Source organism: Aspergillus karnatakaensis (genome assembly GCF_047715665.1).
Source record: "Aspergillus karnatakaensis strain CBS 102800 unplaced genomic scaffold BJY04scaffold_99, whole genome shotgun sequence".
In the NCBI taxonomy this organism is placed as follows: domain Eukaryota; kingdom Fungi; phylum Ascomycota; class Eurotiomycetes; order Eurotiales; family Aspergillaceae; genus Aspergillus; species Aspergillus karnatakaensis.
This window is the reverse complement of record NW_027395811.1, coordinates 27,351-54,198: the sequence shown is the minus strand read 5'-3', so window position 1 is coordinate 54,198 and position 26,848 is coordinate 27,351. Positions and strand designations below refer to the sequence as shown.

The window sequence follows — 26,848 nt, the reverse complement described above, 5'->3', positions numbered from 1 at the left end:
CGCTAAACGACAACATGTCGGAGTTTGTCCGTCCACTGTCCGACGGCGCAGGCGGGGATAGTGACGGCGCGGAGAATCCTGAAGGTGAACGCGGGGACGGGAAGGTTGTTGTACCGGGGGCGCTGCGGAGGGTCGAGTTTGGATTGGGGCTTGAGAAGGGGGAGTCTATGAGAGGGTTCACTATGGTTAGCTGATAAAGGTGAGAATGAGGGGGGTGAGAAGGGGAGACAAACCCTGATACCCCGTTGCAAGAAACTGCTGCTGCTGCTGCTGCGAAGCCGATCGCTCATGCCACGCTGCAACGCTGCCATCACCACCGCCACCACCACCAGCTCGACCGGCCTTCTTCTTCCGGCGCAGAAACCACCACAGCGCCAGGAGGACTGCTATCAGTGCAACAACCCCGACTACAATCCCTGCGATCGCGCCCGCCGATAATCCCCCGCTATCCCCCCCACTGTCATCCCCGTCATCCCCCGTAGTATCGTTACTGCTTGAACCCTCATCCCGAAACAGCACGAACTGATCAACCCCACCGCCCTCCGCCGTCCACGCCGCCTGCACCAGATCACTCTGCGGACAACTCCCATTCGCGCAGGGATTAGTCAAACAGCAGCCTAGAAATGGCGGAGTCGTGAAATTACACGTGAACCAATTCGCGTTCTCCTCGCCGATGCATGTGTTCGGGAGGAAGGAGTTGAAGATTGCGGGGTTGAATGACGCCGGGTATAGACCTCCGTCGGGACAGGGCGAGGTACTCCGTGGCGAGACGTTGGTGCACGGGTCTGAGGAGCAGCAGCCGACGAAGTAGGGCGGGTCTTGACAGGTGTACCAGGTGCCGCCGGCAGGGCAGGTGAAGTTGCAGGATGGGGAGGAGGAGGCGGGGCAGTCTGTTCCGGGGGTGGTCATTATGGATCCGATATGGGCTGGAGGTTCGTATGTTTCATGTGTATAGATATGGAGATGTGGATCTGGTGTTGGATATGGACACAGAAAAAAAAAAGATGATAAGAAGCGGGCCAGCCTCGCGTTTCAACTTGAACTTCAGATTCAGAAATGTCAGAGTCAGACGTCAGATTGCGCTGCAGGAGGACCAGCGTAATAAGGAAAGCGTCCAGCACTGGACAAGGCTGAGCTCTTTCAGCGCCAATGCAAGGCTGGCGGCTGACCTGGTCCAGACTCGTCGTGCATGATTGGCGTCTTCGAGCAAGGTTCAGGGAGGAAAAGAGAAAAAAAGAAAAGAGTCTGCACCGTGCGGCTGACAGTGACGCCAGACGCAGACGCAGACAAAAACTCCAGCCAGAGTCGATCTTTGTTGAGGAGCTGACGCTCGTGTTTCAGGTGCAGGTCCAGGGCGTGTGAAGAATCGAAGAAAGGTCTTTTTTTGACCCTGGCGTTTGTTCCATTGATGATTGCAGGCTTCCCCTCTCCGGATTTAGCTGCGTGGGCGATGATCTGGGCTAATTATGATTCGTGGCGCCGCCTGCCAACAAAGCAGTCTGCTTGGCTGGAGGTTTAACCGGGGTTGCTGATTCGTTGGCTGGAGCTTGCCCAGAGATCAAGAGTGGCGATGCACAGGCCTTTCCTAAGTATAGCGACATAGAGTTATTACAGTTTGCATAGACATCAATAGTGCGGTGCAGGTACAGGTACTCAGGATAGGAATCCCTCCTCCCTCTCCCTTAACCAAGCCACAATCACTTCCCCCGTCTCCTCTGGAGCCTCCAACACAGGCCAGTGCCCACTATCCACCTCCCTAACCGCCAATTCCGGAAGTAGCCCCTGCTTTCGAGGAATCTCGATAGCATCCGTCGTACAAACCGTATCCCTGCTCGCCCCAACAAACAGCGTCGGCACCGTGACGACGTACCTCTCGCGCGGGAGCTCCTTCTCAACCTCCCACTGCTGCCCTAAAACCTTAACAAGATACCAATTCAACGGCCCAGCGAACCCGGATTGCTCGAATATATCCTTCCATTCTCCCCTCAGCGCCTCTGCATAGGTATGAACAGGGACACGCTCCCCCCCACCAACGAACCCCACCAGCGCACCACGATGACAGAATAACCTCTCCAGCCAATTCTCTGGACTCCCATGTAGCGCCTCAAACCAGCTATCGAGATTCCTTTCCAAGATTTCTGCACAGTTAGGATCGGAAAAGAACTCCCAATACGCCAGCCTCGGCAACCCCGTCGCCTTCTCAAGAGTAGCATTTGCAGCACCAAGATCAAACGGCGCAGGCGGATCATATGCGATATTCAACATCCCCAACCCCGCCACTCGTTCGGGATACCAGAGGTACATCCGTTGAGCCATGTATGAGCCCCAGTCGTGTCCTATTGGGATGATCTTGGTGATATTTTCGTGGTCCAGGATGTTGATGAGGTCGGTCGCCATGGATTTCGAATTGTACGCTTCTGGGGTAAGGGGCTTGGATGTGTCGCCGTAGCCGAGGAGGTCAGGGATTAGGAGGGGGTACCCGGTTGGCAGGAGGGAAGGGAGGAGGCGCGACCAGAGGGCGTGGGTGTCCGGGAAGCCGTGGAGGAGCAGGAGGGTTGGTTTTGGGATTTGTGCATTGGTGGAGGTTCTGGTATCGAGGGACTGGGGGAGGTGGTAGTAGGTGTATGTGTAGCCTCGGGAGGTGGTGGCTTGCTTGCGGGCTAGGCGGTCCATCCTGAAGAATTTGCGGAGATACAGGTGTGTGTGTGTGTGTGTGTGTGTGTGTGTGTGTGTGTGTGTGAGATAGTATGTTCGAGCGCAGAGTGGTTTGATGGCGAGATGTTGTTCTCATATACCCGGGGAAGTATATACGCCACATGGCACCGGCAATAGGCTATTCAGCCGCATGGCTGTTCTGCTAGGATGGCATGCGGAACCCCACAGAGCCTACACTTCTCCGCGGAGCCCTAGATGCGGTGGCAAGGAAGGAGGCGTCTGAGACACATACAGTAGGCTATTGAAATAGATCCCCAGGGAACACTGACTGACAGTAGTCTGACTTGAAGGACTTACTACCAAGGATATACCACATGCTAGATCGCATGTATCTGAGAATTGAAAAGAGCAGCAATATATGATTTGGATCAGCAATGGAGGAAACAACGAAGATAAAACATCGACAAGTACGAACTGATAAAATGCTGGCGAAACACAGCCAGCACTCATAACCAAGGGCGCTCATTCCTTCGCCCACATGGCATCTACTCAACCCCTCAAGCCAGCGCCGGGTTCGCATTCTTCAACAACTGCACGAAGTACGCCTATCCTCACGTCAGCTTCCACACCCCAAACCATCGTAGGGAAAGAATGACAAACCTGGAACCAAGTCCCCGCCTCCGGCGCCGGCTGCAGCGCATCCGCATAGCCGCAATGGGCATCATACCTAGTCGCCGAGCTATCCGACGTGCCATCACTCTCACCACCAGGCTTAACCCAGACAAACGCATCAACAAGCGCATCACCGGTGTTGGTGGTCGGTCTCTGTCCGAAACCCGTGTTGATGACGTTGCACCAGTCGCCCCAGGCGTTTTGGCCAGTTGGTTGCTTGCCGCTGCGGCCTTCATAGTCACAATATCCCGTTAGTAATCGCTAAGCATTCAATCCGTCTCGGAGAGAGGAGTGAGGTGGAGAGTGGAATAATAATAAGAGGGTAAGGGTAAGAGTGCTTGGCAGGACACACCAGTATCAGTAATGAAATGCGCATCCCAGCCGTTATTCCGCAGAAGAGGTGCAAGGGCGTTGACGTAGCGCTTCTCGTCGCAGACGGTGTTGCCCTGTGTGTACGCGGGGCATGTTCCGATCGTCCAGGCGTTGTAGTTCGCGACGTTTGTTGCGAGACCGCGCAGAGACGCGGGGGATCCGGCGTTTTTGTACACGTTGGCGTAGAGGGTTGCGGCGGGTTGGAGGTTCGCGGCCCAGCCGAGCCAGCCGGCGTGTCCTGGATGAGGTTAGGGTATCCATTGGTGAGTGTTGGATTGGGGAGGGGATATACCAGCATCGAGATACATAGCCACGTTGGGAAGGTTAAGCTGTCTGACAGCGTAATCTGTGCATTCGAGGTATGCGGCTTGAGCGCCGGCGCATTTGGGGACGTTCAGGTTTGTAACGAGGTTGGCGAGACTGTCCGGCTCTGTTGGACTGATCAGCATCATAGATTCCAGCACCGATTGAGGATAGGCTAGCTTACCGATAACAAGAATCGTACGCACATCATCATACTCGAGAATAATATCCCGAATAGAGTCAATGTACTCCTTGTAGAGTCTAACGCCATCTCTAGCAATGGCCAACTCGCCGTTACTAGCGAGTGCGGCACAGTCACGGTCGGGCAAATTGTAGACGACGAATTGGCCGGCGACAGGGGGGCTGGCGCCGGCGGCGTTCTGGGATCGGATGTCTTCTAGGTACTCGCGCATCCTGGGGACTTTGGCGGAGGTGTCGCTATCGTCATCTTAAGCATTGTCTAGGAGTTGATGGATTAAAGAGAGACTTACAACCACGCGAACGAGGGCACCTTGGCAGCTGCAGTGGCTGCGGCTGATAGGGACGAAAGCGTCCCGGTTAGAGAGGGGATAGCGAGGGTGTGGACCTCGGAGGAGTAGTAGGGATTGACATAGAGCTGGTGTCCGCTGAAGGGGTTACCGGCTGCAGTGGCGGTGACTGTAGGTGTGCCTGAAGTGGTGGTAGTAGATATGGATGAGGTAGTCGTGGTCAGTGTGGTAGCCGTGGCTGACGTTGTCGTTGAACCTGTAGTCGTACCCGTCGCAGCAGGAAGGCATTGGGCGTAGACTAGTACTTGGTCAATCATGTATCCATACAGTCCTCAAGGTACACTCACATGGATTAAGAGTCGAGCAGGCAGCTCCGGCAACACAGTTGGTAGGACCCGACCAGCCCGAACCGCCACCTAAAGACATATTAGTATGAGGCAGTGTAGAAGAAGAGGGTACATACATTGACCCCAGAGAGTCTGCTGGGCGCTAGCAGCGAGGGGTAGGAGCGCAATGAGCGCAGACAAAGCAATGGACGGCATGATGAAGCGTACTATGCTTTTAGCTTGGGATGAACCGGGCCATGCAAGTCATATCGTCAAGACGAGGCTATAGTTATACTTCTCAGAAACAATGTCTGACGGAAGCAACGCCGTGGCGGTATCAGAGCAATCCGAATGGTATAGATTGAATGCTGCCCTGGACCCCTGCAGGCGGCTCAGCCGATGTTACTCCGTGGTGAGTAGGGCCATCATGCAGAAGCTCCGTGGAGCTAACGAGCGGGTGGCGTTGAAGAATCCAAAACAGGAGCGGAGGAGGGCTGTAGATTAATACCCCAGTCTTTACCCCACGTTGCTCTGAAGAAAGCAAGAATAGGCGACTGGCTGGTAGTGCTTCGAGCGGGCTCGCGGTCCGGCCAGCCTGGTTAAGCTCCAGCTCATCCATGCGTGTCATATTCGTACACTTTCTATTGAATGAGTACGGGCCCTTTGCAAAGTAAAGAGTCAACCGTAACTCAGAAGCTAAAGCCTAGTAGATATCGCTCCATTCTACCTCGGCGTAAGTTGGCTACTTCCGGAACGGAGTTATTATAATCTGTATATCCTTCACAGGCTGTAAGAGGACGCTAGTCTCGGTCAACAGTAGCCATAATATATCTGTCTAAGTCGCGAAATTGCAGGATCGTGATGATACCGGAGTCAGATCCAATCGCTATAGTGTTGTCGAATATATCGCAACATTGAACACGTCGATCCTCCGGCAGATAGAGAATCCCTTGTCCCAAGTATTGGATCCATTGTCCTTCAATTGCCCATCTTGCTGCAGGGCCCTCTGAGAACATCTTTGGCGTGATAAGGAAGTTTCTCCCGCTGGATTCATGAATCCAATCTTTCTTGTTTGGTGCTGGCGAGCTGAGATAAACCCATGATTTTGTGTCGCCCTGGTCACTGCGACATACCAAACGGGTACCGTCCGGGGAGAATGATATATAGCTGATTAATGCTCTGTTAAATAAGCTGTGCAGAACGGTCGGTCGGCTGGGTTCCTGGAGATCGAAAATGTACAGGTCGCTGAAGCTTCCACAGGCCAGAATTCTGCCATCAGGGGAGAGCCCAAGTACCCCAGACGTTGAATATCCATGCTGATTTTGATGGCATTCTGCTTCTAGGACATAGGCTTTCTGCCAGCTCGTAGTAATCCAAATCTCAATACGACTGCCATACCCAGCCGCAAGAAGATTGCTACCAGGAGAAAATGCCATAGACCACGAGTATTCTCCCTGATACTCTCCTAGAATTCGGTGACTTGACCAGTCATGCGTATTCACCACTTGGATTGAACTCGACCCTGCCACAACAAGCAGAGACCCGTCCGACGTGAAGCCTACCCCCGTGAATAGCGACCCTCCTTCCTTTAGAACACAAATGCTGCGTCCAGTCTCCATTTCGTACACTCGCACGGTTGAATCCATTGAACAAGATGCGAGCATCGTTCCACATGGTGAGAAGCTGACACCAAGAACAGGTCTCTTGTGAGCCGGGGACCATTCTTGGTGGACAAGATCGTTTAGATCCCAAAGGCGTAAGGTATCCCCAGACGATGCCGATGCAAGTAGACGGGAATCACTCGAGAGTTTGATGTCGGAAACGACGCTTGAATGGTCTCTGAGGGTGCGACAGATTGTCCAGGTAGTCACATCCCATACCTCGAGATCAACGAAATCGCGGTTAGCGACCAATAATTTACCGTCATGGGAAAGTGCAACATGAAATGTACCCGTGTCAACTTTCGACGACTTGACCACCCGTAGAGTACGAAGGTCCCAGAGACAAATTATCACCCTATCTGTTGTTGCTAATAGGTCCCCGGCAACATCAAGCGTGAGTGACGTTATTGCACTTTGGTGTATATCCAGTATGTGTTGTAGGGCTCCAGTAGTACAATTGTAAATCCTAACCTTAGAGTCCCCAGATCCCGTGATGGCACTCCGACTATCCGGAGAAAATGAGAGACAGTCCACACACTTGCTGTGACCTATCAGGCTGTGCCGTAGCACAGTTGGGTCAGACTCCCAAATGAATGCCTGTTCCAGGCCAGTGAGGATTAATTGACCGTCGTGGGAAACTACGACTTGCGAACCTGTAATTAGGCCAGGCCGCTCCTGCTTGTGCAGAATACGCAGGAGAGCTCCTGTGGAAACGTTGTGTATGCATATGAGCCCGTCAAAAAAACCAGTAATGATACTCTTACCATCAAGAGCATACGCAATGCATCTTGCATCGTGAGATGGCCCTTGAATGCTCCGATGCAGGAAACCGGTTGCGATCTCCCAGAATTCAATAGACCCGTCATCATAGCCGGCGGCAAGGGTTTTAGCATCTGGCGAGAATGCCACACAGCTGGGTCCGTCACCACGACTTTTGAAAGCGACGGATAAGGGCCACGATGTTGGAATTTCGGGTGGCCTTAGGAGCCATGGCATGATATCCTTACCAAAAAGAACCCGTATCGGACTGCTTAGAGGGCTAAACAGAAGTGCAGAGCAGTATAGCTGGAGTGGTGCATCCGCAATGATTGCTCGCTTGGCAACAAGGAATCGATAAGTGTCTTGTATAAGCTCTTTTGTTTTGGCTTGTGCGTGCGTCTACCTTACGCATCAGCTTCAGGCCTTAGCATATCAGGCTCCTGAACTCACCTCAGCAAAAGCCTTTATTCTGGTGATACTAGTTACAGCATGAGGAACGATCTGCAAGAGCCCTAGGGCCTCAAACCAGTATACAACCTTGCGCTTAAGGAATTGGTACACCGGGCCATCATCAGCCAGGACCATATCTAACGCCTGCTCCGATACCATCTCCGCGTGGTGGGTCCAGTATTTGCATGCATACTGAACGTCAGGTGGAATATACTTGCGGACAAGATCAATGGATAGTGTTGTTGGGTTGGTATCGGGGACCGAAAGGAGACACATATTCTTTTGCAGACACCCAGTCATGACAAAAAGACACCCATTGAGCAGCCTCTCATGCAAAGCGCTGGTGCCCAGGTGCAAGTGCCCTTTTGATGGCTCCTGTTCAACGAGCAAAAACTCGCGAAATGAGGGATGGAAGATGCGAATGGGGTAGTCTCTATCGACCAGGTCGCCAATGTATGGGATGTCAAGGACTGATCCTAGGCTTATGACCGTTGCTTCAATGTTGTCTGGATCTAGTGGCTGGTAGTAAGATGCCGAATCATACTCCAACAGGCGATGAAGTGCGTTGATGGATAATGTGTCAAAGAGGATTGCTAGCGAACCTATGACAATACTAAAGACCTCGATTGCCATGTCCTCAAATTCCTCACCCAATCCTTTAGGTATAGAGGCCTCCAAGATGAGGTTATACATCTCATTCAAATGCGATAGTGATGATGAGTCTCTCTCAAGGAATCGTATCAGAGCGTGATTGGGCGATCGAGATCTGGACAGCGAACGAGATAATGTCGCGGCGTAGACGAAAAGACCATCGGACTTTGCCACAATTGCGTCCAGCTGACATTCAGTATACCATACTACTCCGCGGTACCGCTCCTGGATGATATCGAATTCATGCTTGATGAATCTGCGGATATCAGCGTTGACCATGTTGGAATCGATCTGGTGTAGAATTAATCCATCTATATCAGGAGTGATCCGACGAAAACCGTAGTGCATTGACTCCTCCGGTCTTCCAGTCAGGAGAAAGCGAAGGGGTATAGTAGTCAGGCCTTTGACTTGAATCAAAAGCCCGAGAATTAATCCGATATCACTAACAGGGGCACACTCGTCAATGGCATCCACCACAACAACCAGCGGTTTTCCTTGGCTGCCATTTGAACGTTGTCCGAGTTGTTGAAGAGGACGTAGAATCAGATGTTCCCATTGTTCCATGTAAGCCTTACCAAATATGTCTGGATTGGATTCCAGAACCCTTGTCAGAAGCGAGCGGAATGGAACCAGCCTGACCGCAAGCTGATAGGCGACGGTGCCAAAGAATTTGGAAGCATTGGCGCGATCACCTCCTTGTCGTGAGAAGAAAAAACTGGCGCCCAGGTTCCCCTCCTTGGAGATTATCTCCGCCACTGTCTTTGCAACTGTTGTCTTACCAGATCCAGCTATCCCCTGCAGCCAAAATACAGGCTCGGCGTGTCGCCTGGTTGCCCACTGCCGGATTTTTTCGATGGTGGACACGCGTGTGTGGCTGAGGCAGGTCCGGATATCCTGTAGTTTGTGAGCGTCGAAGCATGCATCCATTACTCGTGGAATTTTTTTGATCTCATCGAGAATTTCTAAGCAATTTGAGGGTTAGACTGATAATATGGATCCAATTAGCAGATATACCTGGTTGTTCGTGAACCAAACCCGACCTCCACTCCTCCACGATAGCTTTCGCACCGGCAGCGGCTGTAACGGCAGCGTATTGCTGCCAAATCTTGTTCTTATGGCTGTCGGCGTAGTCGCAGGCACCCTTCACGATAAGTGTAGGAAGGTAACCCCACGAGCCCGCACCTTCCATCTCAAAGCCGACCACGTTGTGCGCTCTGACCAATTCATCGCGGTGAAGTCCACTCTTTATAACGGCTTCCCCCGAGGCAAACTTGCCGAATATGATGAGAGGATTTGAAGCATTCCTCACACTTTCGTCATCCTCCACCACCGTGCCATCTGGGAGAAATCCGCGTGCGAGATCTAGTCTAGGGCGGGGGACAAGGTACGCGTCGTCACAGCCGAGAGCTACACAGGGACTTCGTAGAGCTCCCTGACAGACTTCATCCGGGGCTGTGCAGACGCTGCAGTGTTCTTCATGGTGGTGTTTATGGCGGTAATACGAGACGTAAAGTTTATCAAGTGCCGGTCCTGGGTTTGCACCCTGCTGAAGACCTTGGCCCGTAATCGATTCGGTGTATCTGGCGACCCTCTGTCTCAGCCTTCGAGTGGCTAGAATGCCCTCCAGCTTACAGAGGAAGGTGCGGATCGCGACCGGGGCCAAACGGAGGGTGTCCTCCTCTTTCCCCAGAATGAATTTATCGGGGTATTGGTGGCCCGAACTTGTCCTGAGAACGGTTGTGCTGACAATAACATCGCCGAGTAGGACTTCCTGATTCTCATAATCACGGGCGTGAGGACTCACTCCGCAGACTCCAACAACGATGGCAAGTTTGATTCCAGTAAAAGTAGTTGTGACGCTTGCTGCAGCTGCAGCTGAGCCGATATTCCCCGCTTGAGGAAGGTACACAATCACAACATGGTGATTGCCCATTCGGCCTAATGTGTAGGCGTTCGTGTCGCAGGCGGATTGTGTGTAGAGCATGCCATCAGGCTCATATTCTTCGTCCAGCGCTAGCTCGATCGCATGGCGTTCAACTTTCAACACACAGAGGAAGGCGATCTCAAAGTCGCGAGCGTGGTTGGGATGAGAAATGTGAGCCATTTGTGGCAACCTATTCATGTTTCCAGGACTCAGCGTTCAGCAAGAGCCGCCTCTGCTCCAATGCGCCCCAGACAGCATGACAAAGAGAAGGATCTGAACCTCAGCCTTCCACTCATTGACAGAAGCTGACGCGATCATATGGCCTCATGTGATTGCACGAGATCATGCACCTGTGCAATGCTTTAAAAACCGTGATTGGATCTCGACTGCAGGCCCCTGTTCCTCCCCGGAGTCGAGTCCTCATCAGCCTCGCCCTAGGATGGACGAGGGGTACTAATAAGTCGGCTACCACCGACTGTTCGTCAATTCTGTATCGTAAATTATATTACAAGTCCAATGTTGATTCATAGACACCAAATTGCGCGACCGATGGGACATTTGCGTCTAGTAAGTACAGTGCATATTCTATATGTGTCAAAACGGCATCAAACCTGTGTCTATATCTAGTCCTTCATAACAATGCTTCTAAAGCATGCCTATGTCAGGAAAATCAAAGAACGGTACAAATAGAAGAAAAGAAGCCCCGATAGCAACCCAACCGTCAGACCTAGATCGATCCCCTGTTAACCCTCTCCAAAACCCGGTCTTTTCAATATCCCTCGCTGCGAGCCGCTAACCCAAGGTAACAACAATCCCACCCGCAGCGTCACAACTAAGCGTATCCACATCATCAGCCTCCTGATACGCCCCCTCGCAATCCCCATCACCAGCATTGCAGGTAACACCCTCACAGCTCTCATCATCAGGCACCGCCTGAAACCCACCCGCCACAAACGCCGAATCCTGACTCATGTCAATAGACGAGAGATCCCAAAACAGCGTCTCGCCGTCAATAGTATACTCGAACTGGAGCACATCACTCTGATCCTGACTGGTCGACATCTTGATGGAGATTCCGCTGCCGTCGGAGGTTGTTTGCCAGGTTTCGGTGTAGGTTCCACCGCTTGAGGCGATGGTTTGCATGTTGTTAGTCGTGGAGGTGGAGGAGGTGGACCAGAGGTAGACAGTTGCGTTGAGGTTGTTGGTTATTGTGAGGCCGCCGGTGGAAGGCGTGCTGGTGCTGCTTGCGGCTGCAGAGGTGGTTGAACTGGACTGAATGGGGTTGGGGTTGGGGAAGGCGGATGCTGCCAGGGCAAAGGTGGCTGCTAGAGGGATATTGGCAAGGAACATTTTGAATGGGTGAATTGGTGTTTAAATTGAAGAGTGTAAGGAGTCGAAGGACGATGGATCTGGTCAACAGATAGCACGAATGTTGGAAAAAATGACAGAAGGATCAACCTCGTATGAATGAGAGAAAGGTAGGTAGAGAGAGAAAGGTAGGTAGATATCAGAGTGCCACAGATAGTGAGGTTGAATAGAAGAATACAAAGAGCCCAAGAAGAACGACATGTAGAGCACCATTATATATCTCATATCGACGCTATGTGGACCTGAAAGCTGCATCAGCTCAGGACACATCCTACAGTGAGTACGCAAGCAAGACAAGATTGCGCGTGTCTTGACTGTCTACAACAGAGTAAGTTACGATAGCACGCGTGTTCCTGGATCAGAATCTGGACCTGGAACCCCATGCAAGCCACATGGCCTAGACCCCAGTCTCCACTCCGTTACGAAAACTAAGTGGAACCTTTGGATGTCGAGCCTCTACCCGTGGGCCGTTTGCGTCTTCATACCCTCGCCACCGAGTATTACTCAACAATCCACAGTGGGTAAAACCATGCGGCCGACCAACGTGGTTCCTACGCAGACGTGTCAGACCAAGCCTCCATAACCACTGCTACGAAGCCCTCATGGAATGCTGCCTCTAGAACGGTGCTTCAACAGGGACTACATCTGGCAAACAAGGAATGTTTAGCCAAAGCAGCGACACTATGCATAAACCGGGCACCTTGACTTGAAAGTCTTGCTGGCAAAATCCTGGGATCTTGTTTAAATCGTTATAGTTACAAGGGAAATACTGCAAGAACATTCCAATTCGATTTCAACTTGCTACAATATGATTTTCAGCCTTTAGGCGTAACCCTGTGCTCATCTTCCATCAATCCAGGATGCTACATCCTCAACAGCGACTTCTTCCTTTGTTCCTACAAAAAACAATCGCCTTTGTACTGAATGCCGTAACTGCTCCCAAGCGCACTTCCCGCTCAATTCACAGGATACTCGCGCTGTAGCCAAGCCTCATACTCCGTCGCCGAACAAGACTGATCACTAGCACAGGCCGCAGTATCGAAAGCAGAGTATGTATAAAACGCCGCCTTCTTCGCAGCCAGCCCCTCGCCATCAACATTAGAAGGAAAATTCTTAACAGGATACCCCTCAAACGGCGTAACCGCATCCGCAAACCCAGAAACCGCGGCAGCCTCATTCACAAACAGCGCACCAGCCGTATGGTCACTATGATCCCCCGAGCCAAAATCATCGACAAAATCCTGCGAATTCAGCTCATCCGGACCATACCCAGTGATAACCTGGACAAGCGCATCGACCAGTTCACCACCTGTATACGCCGCACCCGAGCCATCAACAGTATCAATCTGCCCAATAGAGCCCTTCCACAACTTCTCCAAACTCTGCTGCCCCGTAGAAGGAAATCCACCCCCATCATTACTCCCATCCGGCAAATGCAAGAACGCCAGCGAGATCTGATCCCTCCCGCCGAGCGTGTAAAGCGGGATATCCCTTCCAGGAATACCCAGGTCCGACTCCTCCCAGGTATTCTCTACACCCGCCATCTCCGCGTACGCGGCCAGAGAGCCCGCCTGGCGACTTGTCCAGTATTCAGCTCCGAGGCCGGCGTCGCCGGCTGTTAGGAAGAGGGTTCGGATGTCGTCTCCGCTTGCGATGTGGGAGAGGATATGCGGGTTCATGAAGAGCAGGTCGTCGTCTTCGTGGGCGACGATGTTGAGGATTCGGGAGGCTAGGGTGGTTGTTGCGAGGAGGGCGATGGGGAGGTGGAGGAGGGAGGTGGGTGGTTTCATGGCTGAGATCAGTTTTGGTTGGTTCTTGAACTGGGGTTTGTGAGCTTGAGTTAGTTGGCAAGCAAGCTTAGATGAATGATTTAGAACGTGAATGTTTATTTCTATTTCTTCACTCTGCAGATAATCTTTAGGGGTAGCTCTAAGCATTCCGCTTGGACTGCCGTTGCTGGGGGGCCTTGTTTACTCCGTACTGACTGGGTCCTTCACATTCTTTTGATGACATTCCAACACAACAATGTCGCGGGTAAGAGTATATACTGTGCAGGAGCATCAATCTGGTTGGACGCCGTCGAAGCCTTCTTAATACCCAGGAATGCATCCACGAGAAGCGTCGTACATTGGCTTTGTCTAGCTTTCCTTCCCACTGGCAGTATTTACTCTCGTAGCGGACCATTCCTAAATCGCGACGAAATCAGGTCAGAAGAGTAAACGCCTGTGTACTTGACAGATAGTACCGGTTGACTCTGCGAGAGTCGGTACCTAATATTAGAAGCCAGTGCGGTGAGACAAATAGGGAGGGCATACTCAAGAGGTACCGGTGCTGGTAAGGAGCTACTTATGTGGCCGCTGTAGATGGTGTAACTGCTCTGTGGTGGTTCTGGACAAACAATTGCCAAACGTGACCAGGACTTGATCGCGTAGCTTTGACAGTTGTTATGGTGATTCTGAGAGAATGCAGTTGGATTTCTTGATTGTACTCCATAGATATCTACTTGGTTGGATGCCCCAATGCCTCAGTGATGGTATCGAACGCCTTCCCCTTTCCACCGCGGAGATCGCGATTTGTTATTTGCACAATAACCCGCTTATATGTGATAAGGCTCGGACTTCCACTGTCCTTGACTTCGAGGATGAAATGTAGAGCTTGGCCCTTCTCCAACGCCTGACCGGTGAGGAGATTGACTGCACTTGCTTCTGGTGGTGGCAGGGAAACGGTGACCACTGACCCCGTCGGGCCTCGCTCAGAGGTGACAGGCTTGAACTCGACATCCGGCACCGCATGCCAGTGGATATGCGACTGAGCGGTCGTCGGTTCTTTGTACTGGTACCAAGTGAGCGACAACTCATCTCCGTCGGGGTCATAAGTCTTGCATGCATCGAGGGTAAGTTCGGAACCCGCTTCGGCTTCGACTAAGAACGGCTCAGGACCAGCTGTACTGTCGTTCACAATCACGACTGGAGCATGGTTTGCCTTTGACCGGTCATTGCCGAGCGTCCACTGTATCCGGGCAGCAAAGTCATTCTGGAAGGCGTCTCTCCATCGCCAGATCGTCGCCTGGTTGCTGGTAAACTTGTTCCCGTTCTTCCCGATGACAGTATCTTTCGCGTCCATGTAATGGTTCGAAGCGCCTCCAATATCACCCAGCACGTATCGACCACCCCAGCTTCCCCAGTGTGGGTTCTCAGCAGATCCGAGCCCGTTCTGAATTAGATAGAGGAAAGTAGGCGTATCGCCCTCCATAATAAAAGAGTAATCAGGATACTGTTCGCCTAACGGTCCAATCTGAATATGCGCCTTCAGCCACTCCTTCTTGACCTTCGTCACGTCCGGGCCTCCTTCGTCAAGCGGCATAAGCAGATCACCAGAGATACCCACCCAAGCCGCCATACCATACTCCTTCCAGCCATGGACAGAGCAGATATAGAAAACATCCGGATAATTAACCCGAATCCACATCCCCGTATCATCCTGGTCACTAATCGCATACACGCGGAGTCTCGATCTTAGTTTCTTCGCGTCCTGAGATCTCGTCCGATCAATATGCTGCAGAGCCTGCGCGATGACATTCGTGCCGCCCCAGCTAAGAACCCACAGCGGTCGCTCCGACGCCTCTAATTGCTCGATCAATAGCGCAGAACCGGTACTCAGCGGGACACCATCAGCCAGCGCTTCCCTCCCGTAGCATGCCGGACCGCTTTTGATGATGGATTGCAGATAACTTTCACTCGGATACTGGTTCTCGGGATGAACATGAGCGTTGAGATTATCCACGACTTGGCCGTATGCGCTGACGATGCGTTGCATGTCCTCCGGGTGGACGTTGTTCCTCATCCATGTTGACGTGCAGGCGACGAGCCCTCGGATGTCGAATTCGTTTCCGTACAGGAGGAAGCGGACGAGGGATTCGGCGTCGTCGGGTTCGTTGGAGATGTCGGAGATGACGAATGCGCGGTGCTTTTCCGTGCAGCGGCGGAGACGGGTTTGGTCGGTCATTTTGGCGTTTTTCAGTGAGATAGGTAGAGCAAGGAGAGACTCTTGGGGGGGTGTCGGTGTTATATCACCCGGATTCGATGACCCCTCCACTTCCCGGTGGATAGACCTTCCTTACGGACAATCGCAACGCCTACGACTGCTCTTCTGAGTCCCTCCGGCTTGGTATTTCTTCCACGGAGATATTACTTAAGCGGAGAACAGCTCTCACTGGGTGAGCGTGTCTCAGTATGTCCGGGCGCTGCCCTCAACTTGATCGATTGACCCCGGATTCCCCACTCATTGGGGTTCTGCCGAACTTTAGCCGACGTGATGCTCGTATGAACTCCTCTCTTAAGCTTAGTTCGTGAGCCCTTAGTCCCTCTTGTCCAAAGAAAGGATCTCCTACCCCCGGTCCCTTAATCTGGAATCTCTACGCGCGAATGAACCCGCTGTTATGGCCACGAGGTCGCCCGAGCTCTCCCCGCGGGGATCGGACGATAGCTGCGCAGGTGTATAAGAGCGGGAATCCCCCAGGAGGAGAAGACGACATCAGCTGCATTTGCACCACAGTCTACAATGTCTACCACAGACAACAAGAACACAAATGACCACGAGGCTCAGCACTCCGAGCATGTGGCTCCCCCTTCGACGTCGACGAAGATGACCTGGAGCGAGCTCTGGGAGCACAAACGCGTTCTTGCCTGGTGTATGTACCCTTGTCTCGATGATCGATGATGCCTACACGCCATACTGATACAAGTAGGCTTCTTCATCTTCCTCCTCCCCATCAACTTTGGTTACGAGGCTAGCACCGTCGGAAATCTCCTCGCCGTGGACCCCTTCCTGGAACAGTTCGGCGTTGAGGTCAACGGCGTCCGGGAGGTCAGAGCAACAGACCAGCAGATCCTCAACGCCGCGACCACGGTCGGCCTCTTCTGTTCGGCGTTTGCGACCGGCATCATCTCCGACTTTCTCGGCCGCAAGAAGACTATCATCCTGGGATGTGTGCTTTGCGTAGCTGGGATTGTCACGCAGTATTTTGTTAGCACGATCATTCAGCTATTTGGTGGCAAGCTGCTTGCTACGTTTGGCTTCGGTCTGGGACACTCCTTGGGGCCGGTGTTTGTTGCTGAGCTTGCGCCGGTTCGCGTCCGAGGTCTTTGCTTGTCGCTTGTTGTATGTATCTCATCGATCGTCGTGTCGTCTCTAACAACGTGATAGAACACCATGATTGTTGTCGGCCAATGGCTCAATTCAGCCGCTGTCCTCGGCTCCCAACACCATAAAGACAGTCTCGGCTGGCGCATCCCCATCATCACCCAGATGATCCCTCCTGGCCTCCTCCTCCTCGGGCTGCCCTTCCTCCCTGAATCTCCGTCTTGGCTGATCATGCACGGTCGCCCGGAAGAGGCAGCCAAATCGTTCCGAAAATTCAACGGGCCCAAGTTCGACGTCGACGAAGCAATGGCCATCACGACAGCAGCAGTGGAACAGGAGCAGGAACTCGCTCGCACCGGTTCAGCGTGGATCGACTGCTTTAAAGGTAGCGACGGCCGACGAACACTCATCATCTGCATGGTGTATATCGCGCAGCAATTCGTCGGCGTGAATTTCGTCTCTGGATATCTCACGTAACCCCCCCTCCCTGCATGCTCTCACGGTCGCATCTGCTCTAACACCATCTCAGATACTACTTCAAGCTCGCCGGCGTTGACAACGCCCTCGGCGTCGCACAAGCAGCCTTCGCCATCCAACTGGTCGGCAACATCTGCTCGTGGCCGCTCGTCGATCGCCTCGGCCGCCGACCACTCATCGTAGGTGGAATGCTCGTGATGACGTGCGGCCTCCTCCTGATCGGCCTCATCAGCATCAGCACCTCCAACGCAGCGCTCAAAGCCACCGTCGCATTCATGACGCTCTGGGGCTTCCTGTACCAAGCAACGCTCGGCGCCGTCTCGTACGCCGTCGGCGGCGAAACGCCCTCTCCTCTCCTGCGTCAGAAAACATACTCAATCAACATCATGTCCGCGACAGCAGTCTCCTGCGCGGTACTGCAGATCATGCCGTATCTGCTAAACACAGACGAAGCGAACCTCGGCGGGAAGATCTGTTTTATTTTCTTCGGGCTGTCGGTGCCGATGTGCGTGTATCTGTACTTCTGTCTTCCGGAACTTAAAGGAAGGACGGTCGCGGAAATCCAAGAGATGTTCCAGGCTGGATTGCCGGCGAGGAAGTTTGGGAGTTACGTGTGCCAGAACACGGTGGAAATCGAGATGAATAAGGCGAAGGGAGACCGGGCTTAAATCCGGGGGTCAGCAGCGAAGGAGCGATCGGATCGCTGTGCCCGAGGCCGAGGCCAAGAGGCGAGTCATGCAAGGGTGTCTAGTCTTGGAGATCGATGCACGGCAGGAGTTACATCTCCGGTTGAACAAAGAATGCTGGTTAATAGTCGAGAACAAACTTAGATGGAAATTTGGTAACACACAGACACACATGGATCATCCATGAGAGAAATCTGATGACACACGCTCCACTCCACTTCACCTCTTAACCCCGCCCGTAGTCCGCTTCCGCTTGGATATATAACTTCACTTGACCGTCAACAACATTGATCATCTCATCTCAATCAAGCCAATTCCATTCAATTCTACTCAACACAAGTTCTACACACTAAACAAACCATGCCTCGCATCGGAAACGACACCGTCGGCCCCATCGGCCTCGGCCTTATGGGCTTCACCTGGCGCCCCAATCCCTGTCCTCAAGAACAGGCCTTTGAAACTATGCGTACCGCATTGAAGAACGGCTGTACATACCCCTCAGATGCTCAATCCCCCTTCTCAACCTCTCTCTAACATCGGATGCAGGCAACCTCTTCAACGGCGGCGAATTCTACGGCCCACCCAGCTACAACAGCCTCGTGCTGCTGGAGCGGTATCTGGAAAAATACCCCGAAGACGCAGACAAAATCGTGCTTAACATCAAAGGCGGCATTGACCCGAACACCCACCGCCCAGATGGCAGCCCTGAGGGTACGCGCCGTACTCTAGACGACAGCATCGCACAGCTCAAAGGACGGAAGAAAATCGACCAGTTTGAGTTTGCCCGCCGCGACCAGAACGCCTCTATGGAAGAGACCTTTAAAGTGATGAACGAGTACATCGAGGCGGGCAAGCTAGGCGGCGTTGCGCTTTCGGAGGTCCGCGCCGAGACGATCCATCAGGCTGTTAAATATACGAAGGTTGTGGCTGTGGAGGTTGAGCTTTCGCTGTGAGTTCTCACCCTAAGTTATATATCAAGTTAAGATCGGAGAGCTGGAGGGTGCTGACGGGATAGGTTCACCACCGACGTCCTAACCAACGGGGTCGCCGCCGCCTGCGCACAATACAACATCCCACTGGTCGCATACTCGCCCATCGGCCGCGGCCTCTTGACAGGGCGATTCAAGAAATACACCGATATCCCCGAGGACGACATGCTGCGCGGGTATCCGCGCTTCCAGCCGGAGAACTTCGATATCAATCTGCAGCTTGTGGCGAAGGTTGAGGAGTTGGCGAAGAAGAAGGGATGCACGCCTGCGCAGTTTGCGATTAACTGGGTGAGGTCGCTGTCTGGGAGGCCGGGGTTACCTGAGGTGGTTATTCCGATTCCTGGGGCTACGACGGCGGAGAGGGTGGAGGAGAATAGTACGGTTGTTGAGCTTGGTGAGGAGGATTTGGAGGCGATTGAGGAGATTTTGGCGAAGTTTGAGACGGCGGGGGCGAGGTATCCGGATTATATTCCTTCTCTTACTTAGTTGGATGTGCAGATGGGGTGTTCTTCGGCGGGAGGGACCTTTCTTGGTACCTCTTTGGGGTTCGAGGCTTGATAAGTCAATCACGATCAGGAGGATGAAGACAGGCGGCGACGTTTGATGATGTTTATTCTGATTCAATCGAGACTTCAGCTCAAGCAGCACTCTGATCCTACCTATAACCGAGAGACATGTCTTTTCTTGATTTGTTGTAGCGTTTCGTGTGCAAGGCTTAAGATATGTATAGATTCCTCGTTCATGGAGGGACACTGGTCCTGGTTTTCGTTTAGTTCAGCTACTCCCAATGTTTCAAAAAGTATATATTTGCTTTTTTGTGGCAGTGCTCACAAATTGCTCCTTCTCTTAGTAGAGGCTGTGCTGTCAGTGAGACCAGGGTATCGGTGGTATTGATTGGGCGTGGTCATGCTTCAGCCACACAAGGCGTTCTTGCCTGCTTTTCTCTCAATCTCCGGCTTCTCACTCCTCTCTCCCCTCTTCCGTCCCCTCGTCCTTTCTCTTCTTTCTTTACCTGTCCTACACGATGGCCTTTGTTATTGATGATATCCCACGATGAAACGTCGCCGACCATGTGCTTCCGACTTCTCAATCGGATGGATCTGTCCCCTCGCTCTCGAATACACCGCCGCAGTCCGAGTCCTCGACGAGGAATACGATGACTCGGATTCCGAGTACACCACCGGTCGCATTCACAATCACAATGTGGTCATATCTTGTATGCCCGCCGGGATACCGGGCACAAACGCTGCTGCCTCGACTGCGACTCGAATGCTTGCCGCGTATCCTTCTCTCAAGTCCCTTCTGCTCGTGGGGATCGCAGGCGGAGTTCCGAGTGATAATACCGATATACGTCTCGGCGATGTTGTTGTCGGTCAGCCCATGGGCCAATATGGTGGAGTTGTTCAATATGACTTCCAAAAGACCCTGCCAGGCACGTTCCAGCGTATCGGGTCCTTGAATGCACCATCTCACAGCCTTTTGACGGCGATCTCGAAATTCAAGTCAAGCCTTAGCGCCAGCACCACGCGAGATAGGATGCGGCAATACCTTACTGATCGACCCCCTGCTGGCTCTGACGTCCTTTTCCAAGCATCCTATGATCATGTTGGGCTACCTATAGATACGTGTCGCGATTGCCGGACGGATATGATAGCTGAGCGATCACAGCGCGAAACAGAGTTCGGTATCTTCTTTGGCACTATCGCGTCTGGTAACCAGGTGATCAAATACGGTCGCACTAGGGACGAGATAAGTTCAACCCTTGGAGGTATCCTCTGTTTTGAGATGGAAGCTGCCGGCGTCGTGAACTTGCTTCCCTGCCTTGTTGTTCGTGGTATATGCGACTATGCTGATTCGCATAAGAATAAGATATTCCAGCCATTTGCTGCTTCAGCCGCTGCTGCGTGTGCGAGAGAGATTCTCTCGTGCCTGCCTTACACGACGCAAGGAAGACCGTCTGACACCCACGCTGAGCTACAACATGTGCCGTCGAATCAACAAGTCCTCAACTCAAGCGAAAGACAGAGAGCTGTATCCTCAAAAGAGCAAGTCGGACTATCTGCAGAAGAGCAGCAGCTATACCATGAATCGCTGGCTTTCAAACAGTTGGATAGCCGCCACCAAACTGTCAAGATGGCGCACGCCAAAACATGTCGATGGATTCTCAGCTGTCAGGAATATAGAAACTGGCTTAACCCAGACCTATTTGACCAGCACCACGGGTTTTTATGGATCAAAGGAAAGCCCGGAGCTGGTAAATCCACCATTATGAAGTTTGCCTTTACCCAGTCACAGAAATTAGCGAACACCGCAAGGATCTCATTCTTCTTTAACGCCAGAGGCGACACACTGGAAAAAACTGTGGTGGGAATGCTTCGCTCACTTCTATATCAGCTTTTTGAGCAGCGACCAGAGTTACACACCGTTTTCACGATGCTGCCAACAACTACAACACTTGGTCCAACGCCAACCTGGGATATTGAGACCCTCAAGTACCTCCTGAGGGCGTGTGTGGAAAGGCTTCAGTCTGAAGACCAGCCCGTGTTATGCTACATAGACGCCCTGGATGAATGCGACGAGCAAGAAATTCGAGATATGGTTTCCTTTTTTGAGCAAATCGGTGAGCTGGTGGTGTCCAAGAAAGTCCGGTTGCATATCTGCTTCTCGAGTCGCCATTACCCCCATGTTACAATCGAACACAGTATTGAGCTGGTCTTGGAGGACCAGGATGGACACCAGCAGGATATCATGAACTATGTTCATGCAGAACTCAAAGCTGGCCGCAGTAAACAGGTCCTCCAAATCAAAGACGAGATAATTCTACGGTCATCTGGTATCTTTCTGTGGGTTGTGCTCGTTATTCAAATTCTTAACAAAGAATTCGACCGCGGTCGCATCCACGCACTCAAGCAACGCCTGAAAGAAATACCAGACGGGCTGCATTCACTGTTAAAGGATATATTCACACGCGACAATAATGACATGGCGAACACTCTCCTATGTCTTCAGTGGATTCTCTACGCTGCGCGACCTCTCTCGCGAGAAGAGGCCTACTTCGCCATTCTCGCGGGGACAATGTCATCAATAGACTTAGTTGGTTGGACAGCTGAACAGGTCGACAAAGAAGTAATGAGAAAATTCCTCCTTGATTCCTCGAAAGGGCTAACGGAGCTCACAAGGGGCAAGACGCCTACTGTTCAGTTTATTCACGAATCCGTCCGTGATTTCCTGAGGGAAGAGGGATTTGCAGATCTATCGCTTGGAAATATCGCCCTAGGGCCCAGCCACGAAGCTCTCAAAAAATGTTGTTTGAATTATTTGAGCATCGACCTGGGCTACCTTCTTCCTCACCTTGAGTGGCTGCCATCCGCCAAATCCACAGAGTGCCGCGAACTGAGAAACAAAGTCTCAGCTCAGTGTCCGTTCCTTGCGTATGCCGTGGAAAACGTCCTTCATCATGCAGACATTGCCAGTGGTCACGGATTACAACAAACAGCTGTTGTTACGAATTTTCCATCTGATGCCTGGACTTTGGGGAATAATCTGTACGAAAGGCATGGGGTACGGCGCTACAGCTCTAACGATTCGATGTACATCTTCGCTGAAAGAAATTATGCAAACCTCCTGAAAGAAACTATTGCTGCAGGTTCACCTATGATTGATTCGACTGAGCGGTATTCCCACCCTTTCTATGCTTCCGTAATGAATGGGAGTGTAAGAACTGCAGAATTGCTTCTAAGGATGGATTCGTCTTTAAGGGATCGATTGCGTGAGCCATTCAGAGATCGAAACATAGTTTCATATGCCTCGGAAAAAGGCTATGTCGAGATGGTCAAACTGCTACTCGAATACGGAGCAAGCGCATGCTCTGAGGATAAAGACGGAGGGACACCCCTATCGTGTGCGGCGGTCCGGGGCCATCAAGACATAGCGAAGTTGTTACTTGAACACGGCGCGAATCCAAGTTCCAGACATTCTTGGAAATCCTGGAAACAAGTCCCCTTGGTGAGCTTAGCATGCCTCGGGCGTGTAGAAGTCGTGGAGTTGCTTCTTGCTCGCGGCGCGGACATCAAAGCCAAGTGCGAGAACGGTTCCAGCTGTCTCCATTGGGCTGTTAACAAATTCAACAGGAGCGCGGACGCCATAGTGCAACTTCTTGTCAATAAAGGGGTCGAGATAGATTCAAGAGATAATCTTGGCCGAACTCCTCTATCAAACGCAGTTGAGCGTTCTTACACCTCTCCCTCGACTGTCAGACTGTTACTTGAGAGCGGGGCTGGTGTTGGAATCAAATGCCACCGAGGCGGAACACCGCTTGCTTTTCTCATGAAAAATTTCCAATGGGAAGCCTACGAAGACAAAGACAAGGCGAGGTCAATGGCAAACTTACTTCTGGAGCGTGGTGCAGATATTGAATCGCGAGACACCAGTGGCAAAACACCCCTTTTCCATGCCAGGTATCCGAAAGGGGTTGAGTTTCTCTTTCAACACGGTGCTAACTTAGAAGCCCGCGATGACTCCGGAAGGACGGCACTTTCCCACGCAGCTTCTCCCGACCTCTACTACTCTCTGGGAAACTCGAAGGTACTTTCTGCATTGCTCAATGCAGGTGCTGACCCATGGTCACGAGACAACGCAGGCGCAATGCCTCTTAATCATGCCAGATCGGAAGGATACGAAGAGCTAGTGGCAATCTTGGAAAAGTCAATGTCGATAGATATGACTCTACCGGTCGGTGGCTTTCAATGAGCCCTATACACGAAGCTGTTAATCCCATCCTGACGGATTATACGGAGACAACGGAGGCGGAACTGGTTGGGAATCAATTCTTGGATCAGTACGAGGAGTACTCATAGTTAGTTATGTCTGTTCGGACGTGCTGTCTCATCTTTTACCGGTCTTCCTCCTAGTAGCGCAGACATAGATTGAACCCCTCCAAGGCACTTTCTCACGAAGCCCTTGTCAAGAGACGCGCTATCAAAAATCCTGTGCAAATGGAACTTTCAAACTTGTTAATCCAAGACCAATGTTTACTCTTACATACCATAGTGACCTCTTAGAGGTTTGTGAAGATATATACACGATGTATTCATTATCAAGCGCCAGCAGCGAGGCATGGTGCTCAAAAGAGTTTCTGCACCTTACAGACTCCCGTGATAAGCAGACATCGTGACTATATCCTATGCAGCGTGCTCGCTTACTGCGTCGATGTGTATCCCTCTTGGAGCGGCGGTGAACCATTGGGTTTGTATCCTCTTTTGTATACAATCTCTCTGCGTAGTAAAATTCAGGTCCCAGGTCTAGGTAACAAGCAGGACACTACTGTTCAGTTTTGATAAATGAATGTAGAGTGTCATCCATTGTTTCAAAGTGTCCAAGTACTTTCGTTGAAGGCATATAAACCTAAGGATTGTGGAAGTATAGCCCGCGCAGGGGAGGAACCCTCTGAGTGGCAGGATTAGACTGATGGTTGGACCAGGAGACCCAGTGACCGGCGAAGACCACAATAGAGATAGATCTATTGAGATGGATATAGTTCATTTGGGCCGGAGTTAGAAATAAAGCCAACTTGAGCCGGCAGCATTTCTTGGCCTCGGTATGGCTCGGATATATATATCTGCTACTAACTACCCCGGGTGACTCTCCTCCGCAGTTGCTCGCAGGATTCTCGCCGAGACAACTCTGCAGGAAATATAGCGAATCGCCGAGATGAAACAAACGATCTGTACCTGACTCAGTGATCAATTGGTGAAGGTGTTGTGATCGTGATATCATATACCCACTGAAACTCAAGTGCCCCTCGTATGACATCACATACAGGTAACCATCCCCTCCATATAAAGCTCACCTCATTTGACACCTGTCACTCTTCCTTTTTTCTTCCAGTTTTACTCATTTCATCACACAAAATGGCAGGCTATCATCTCCCCGTCGATCTCAAGCAGTTCAAGAAACTGCAGCTAGACCCCAAGAACCCCAAGCTGTCCGACCAGCAAAAGAAAGACCTCCTGCACAACATCAACATCTTCCGCGATGCCATCGTCGCTTTCACAGCCACCGGCGCTGCCCGTGGACAGGCCGGCCACACGGGCGGTCCTTTCGACACAGCCCCTGAAGTCTGTATCCTGCTAGGATTCATCAATGCCAACCCGGATGCCTTTTACGATGCCATCTTCGATGAGGCCGGACATCGCGTCGCCACACAGTACCTCCTTGCTTCACTGGACGGGAAGATCGCTCCGGACGATCTGCTTAACTACCGTGATGCGAACTCAAAGCTTCCCGGACATCCGGAGTTGGGTCTCACTCCCGGCGTGAAGTTCTCTTCTGGCCGTCTCGGACACATGTGGGCGCTTGTCAACGGTATTGCCATGGCTCACAAGGACAAGACCTTTTTCATGCTCGGCTCCGATGGATCGCAGCAGGAGGGTAACGACGCTGAGGCTGCTCGTATCGCGGTCGCTCAGAACTTGAATGTCAAGCTTTTCATTGATAACAATGATGTCACAATTGCCGGACACCCCTCAGAATATCTGAAGGGCTACGAGCTTGAGAGAACTCTCGGCGGCCACGGCCTTAAGGTCGTCCGCGCTCAGGGCGAGGATGTCGACTCGCTGTACAGTGCTATGGTTGAAGTCGTCAGCTCCAAAGGCCCAGCGGCAGTCATCGTCGACCGCAAGATGGCTCCTGGTATCGAGGAGATCGAAGGCAAGACCCATGCTCACGACGTCGTTCCCGTTGATATCGCCCGGAAGTACCTCACCAAGCGCGGCTACTCCGAGGAGTCACTCGCCTTCTACGATCAGATCAAGGCCACTGGTAACCCACACAAGTACCTCGGATCCACCAAGGACAAGGCTGGTAACCGTGTGATCTTCGGCGAGGCAGTCAACTCCGTCCTCGACGGCCTGAGCAAGGAAGAGGCCGCCCGACGAGTGATGGTCATCGACTCCGACCTCGAAGGTTCGACCGGCCTGAAAGCCATCCGCCAGGCCCACCCAGAGGTATACGTCTCCTCCGGCGTGATGGAACGCGGCAACTTCTCCGCCGCCGCAGGCTTCGGCTTCGGCAGCAACGGCGAGCGCCAGGGTGTCTTCTCGACCTTCTGCGCGTTCATCGAGATGAACATCTCAGAAATCACTATGGCGCGCCTGAACGGGTGCAGCGTGCTCTCCCACTACAGCCACAGCGGTGTCGACGAGATCGCTGACAACACCTGCCACTTCGGCCTGAACGCCTTCTTCGCGGACAATGGCCTCATGGACGCCGAGAGCACTGGTCTGTATTTCCCTGCGGACGGCGAGCAGATGAAGGCCGTCGTCAAGGAAGTCTTCTTCCAGAAGGGTCTGCGGTTCATCTTCTCCACCCGCTCCAAGGTTCCGTACATACTGAAGGAGAACAGCGAAGAGAAGCTCTACGGCGGCGACTACAAGTTCACCCCCGGCAAGGAGGAGTTCGTCCGTCGCGGAAAGGCCGGTTACATCGTCACATACGGCGACATGCTCTACCGCTCCCTCGATGCCGTCGAGCGTCTACGCCAAGAGGGCATCGACGTTGGTCTCGTGAACAAGCCCACTCTTAACGTCGTCGACGAGGAGGCGATCAAGGAGTACGGCTCCTCGCCGTTCGTCGTTGTCATCGAGTCCCTTGCTCAGAAGACGTCGCTCGGCTCTCGTCTCGGCAGCCACCTGCTCGACCGCGGTCTCACACCGAAGTACCGCATGATGGGCGCCGTGAAGGAAGGCTGCGGTGGTCTGTTCGAGCAGATCAACGCCCAAGGTCTCGGACCCGACGACATCGTCCGCGTCGTCAAGGAGGCCGCAAAGAAATAAACATGAGATGAGATGAGACGCGTCACGACACAAAACTAGATGATTTATTTTTTCATAGCCTATCAATGATACAGGCCGTTATCAACCCCCCAA

General features: G+C 52.3%; 12 protein-coding genes across 12 annotated transcripts; 5 read left to right on the top strand and 7 right to left on the bottom strand.

The window, feature by feature from the left end:
- Positions 1-101: 101 nt before the first annotated feature.
- Positions 102-1,061, bottom strand: BJY04DRAFT_175301 (uncharacterized protein). Its single transcript, XM_073709312.1, has one exon. The coding sequence runs from the start codon at positions 907-909 to the stop codon at positions 187-189; it is 723 nt and encodes a 240-aa protein (XP_073564519.1). The 5' UTR covers positions 910-1,061; the 3' UTR covers positions 102-186.
- A 592-nt stretch (positions 1,062-1,653) lies between these two features.
- On the bottom strand, positions 1,654-2,673 carry BJY04DRAFT_224753 (alpha/beta fold hydrolase; the record flags this gene model as incomplete). Its single annotated transcript, XM_073718053.1, has 1 exon — positions 1,654-2,673. The coding sequence occupies one exon, from the start codon at positions 2,671-2,673 to the stop codon at positions 1,654-1,656; it is 1,020 nt and encodes a 339-aa protein (XP_073564518.1).
- Positions 2,674-2,697: 24 nt separating this feature from the next.
- On the top strand, positions 2,698-2,953 carry BJY04DRAFT_203304 (uncharacterized protein). Its single transcript, XM_073713339.1, has one exon. The coding sequence runs from the start codon at positions 2,771-2,773 to the stop codon at positions 2,936-2,938; it is 168 nt and encodes a 55-aa protein (XP_073564517.1). The 5' UTR covers positions 2,698-2,770; the 3' UTR covers positions 2,939-2,953.
- Positions 2,954-3,212: 259 nt separating this feature from the next.
- cbhC (putative cellobiohydrolase) lies at positions 3,213-4,955 on the bottom strand (the record flags this gene model as incomplete). Its single annotated transcript, XM_073714463.1, has 7 exons — positions 3,213-3,260; positions 3,316-3,557; positions 3,680-3,937; positions 3,992-4,129; positions 4,187-4,440; positions 4,494-4,788; positions 4,838-4,955. 7 exons carry the CDS (start codon positions 4,953-4,955, stop codon positions 3,213-3,215), a joined length of 1,353 nt encoding a protein of 450 aa, XP_073564516.1.
- Positions 4,956-5,616: 661 nt separating this feature from the next.
- BJY04DRAFT_224751 (uncharacterized protein) lies at positions 5,617-10,441 on the bottom strand (the record flags this gene model as incomplete). Its single annotated transcript, XM_073718052.1, has 4 exons — positions 5,617-7,181; positions 7,242-7,635; positions 7,687-9,299; positions 9,352-10,441. 4 exons carry the CDS (start codon positions 10,439-10,441, stop codon positions 5,617-5,619), a joined length of 4,662 nt encoding a protein of 1,553 aa, XP_073564515.1.
- Positions 10,442-11,053: 612 nt separating this feature from the next.
- Positions 11,054-11,719, bottom strand: BJY04DRAFT_233399 (uncharacterized protein; the record flags this gene model as incomplete). The annotated part of the gene is made up of 1 exon (XM_073719969.1): positions 11,054-11,719. The coding sequence occupies exon 1, from the start codon at positions 11,609-11,611 to the stop codon at positions 11,054-11,056; it is 558 nt and encodes a 185-aa protein (XP_073564514.1). The 5' UTR covers positions 11,612-11,719.
- An 866-nt stretch (positions 11,720-12,585) lies between these two features.
- On the bottom strand, positions 12,586-13,419 carry BJY04DRAFT_211864 (uncharacterized protein; the record flags this gene model as incomplete). The annotated part of the gene is made up of 1 exon (XM_073714462.1): positions 12,586-13,419. The coding sequence occupies one exon, from the start codon at positions 13,417-13,419 to the stop codon at positions 12,586-12,588; it is 834 nt and encodes a 277-aa protein (XP_073564513.1).
- Positions 13,420-14,128: 709 nt separating this feature from the next.
- Positions 14,129-15,675, bottom strand: BJY04DRAFT_233397 (uncharacterized protein; the record flags this gene model as incomplete). The annotated part of the gene is made up of 1 exon (XM_073719968.1): positions 14,129-15,675. The coding sequence occupies exon 1, from the start codon at positions 15,632-15,634 to the stop codon at positions 14,129-14,131; it is 1,506 nt and encodes a 501-aa protein (XP_073564512.1). The 5' UTR covers positions 15,635-15,675.
- A 514-nt stretch (positions 15,676-16,189) lies between these two features.
- On the top strand, positions 16,190-17,922 carry BJY04DRAFT_233395 (general substrate transporter; the record flags this gene model as incomplete). The annotated part of the gene is made up of 4 exons (XM_073719967.1): positions 16,190-16,319; positions 16,377-16,789; positions 16,835-17,244; positions 17,301-17,922. The coding sequence occupies 4 exons, from the start codon at positions 16,190-16,192 to the stop codon at positions 17,914-17,916; spliced, it is 1,569 nt and encodes a 522-aa protein (XP_073564511.1). The 3' UTR covers positions 17,917-17,922.
- A 372-nt stretch (positions 17,923-18,294) lies between these two features.
- Positions 18,295-19,685, top strand: BJY04DRAFT_233393 (aldo/keto reductase family protein; the record flags this gene model as incomplete). The annotated part of the gene is made up of 3 exons (XM_073719966.1): positions 18,295-18,421; positions 18,481-18,883; positions 18,950-19,685. 3 exons carry the CDS (start codon positions 18,295-18,297, stop codon positions 19,407-19,409), a joined length of 990 nt encoding a protein of 329 aa, XP_073564510.1. The 3' UTR covers positions 19,410-19,685.
- Positions 19,686-19,976: 291 nt separating this feature from the next.
- Positions 19,977-22,795, top strand: BJY04DRAFT_211860 (Pfs, NB-ARC and Ankyrin domain protein; the record flags this gene model as incomplete). The annotated part of the gene is made up of 6 exons (XM_073714461.1): positions 19,977-20,829; positions 20,926-21,093; positions 21,124-21,287; positions 21,318-21,680; positions 21,717-22,569; positions 22,752-22,795. The coding sequence occupies 6 exons, from the start codon at positions 19,977-19,979 to the stop codon at positions 22,793-22,795; spliced, it is 2,445 nt and encodes an 814-aa protein (XP_073564509.1).
- Positions 22,796-24,816: 2,021 nt separating this feature from the next.
- Positions 24,817-26,848, top strand: BJY04DRAFT_203295 (thiamine diphosphate-binding protein). The gene has a single exon (XM_073713338.1). It carries the CDS (start codon positions 24,833-24,835, stop codon positions 26,753-26,755), a length of 1,923 nt encoding a protein of 640 aa, XP_073564508.1. The 5' UTR covers positions 24,817-24,832; the 3' UTR covers positions 26,756-26,848.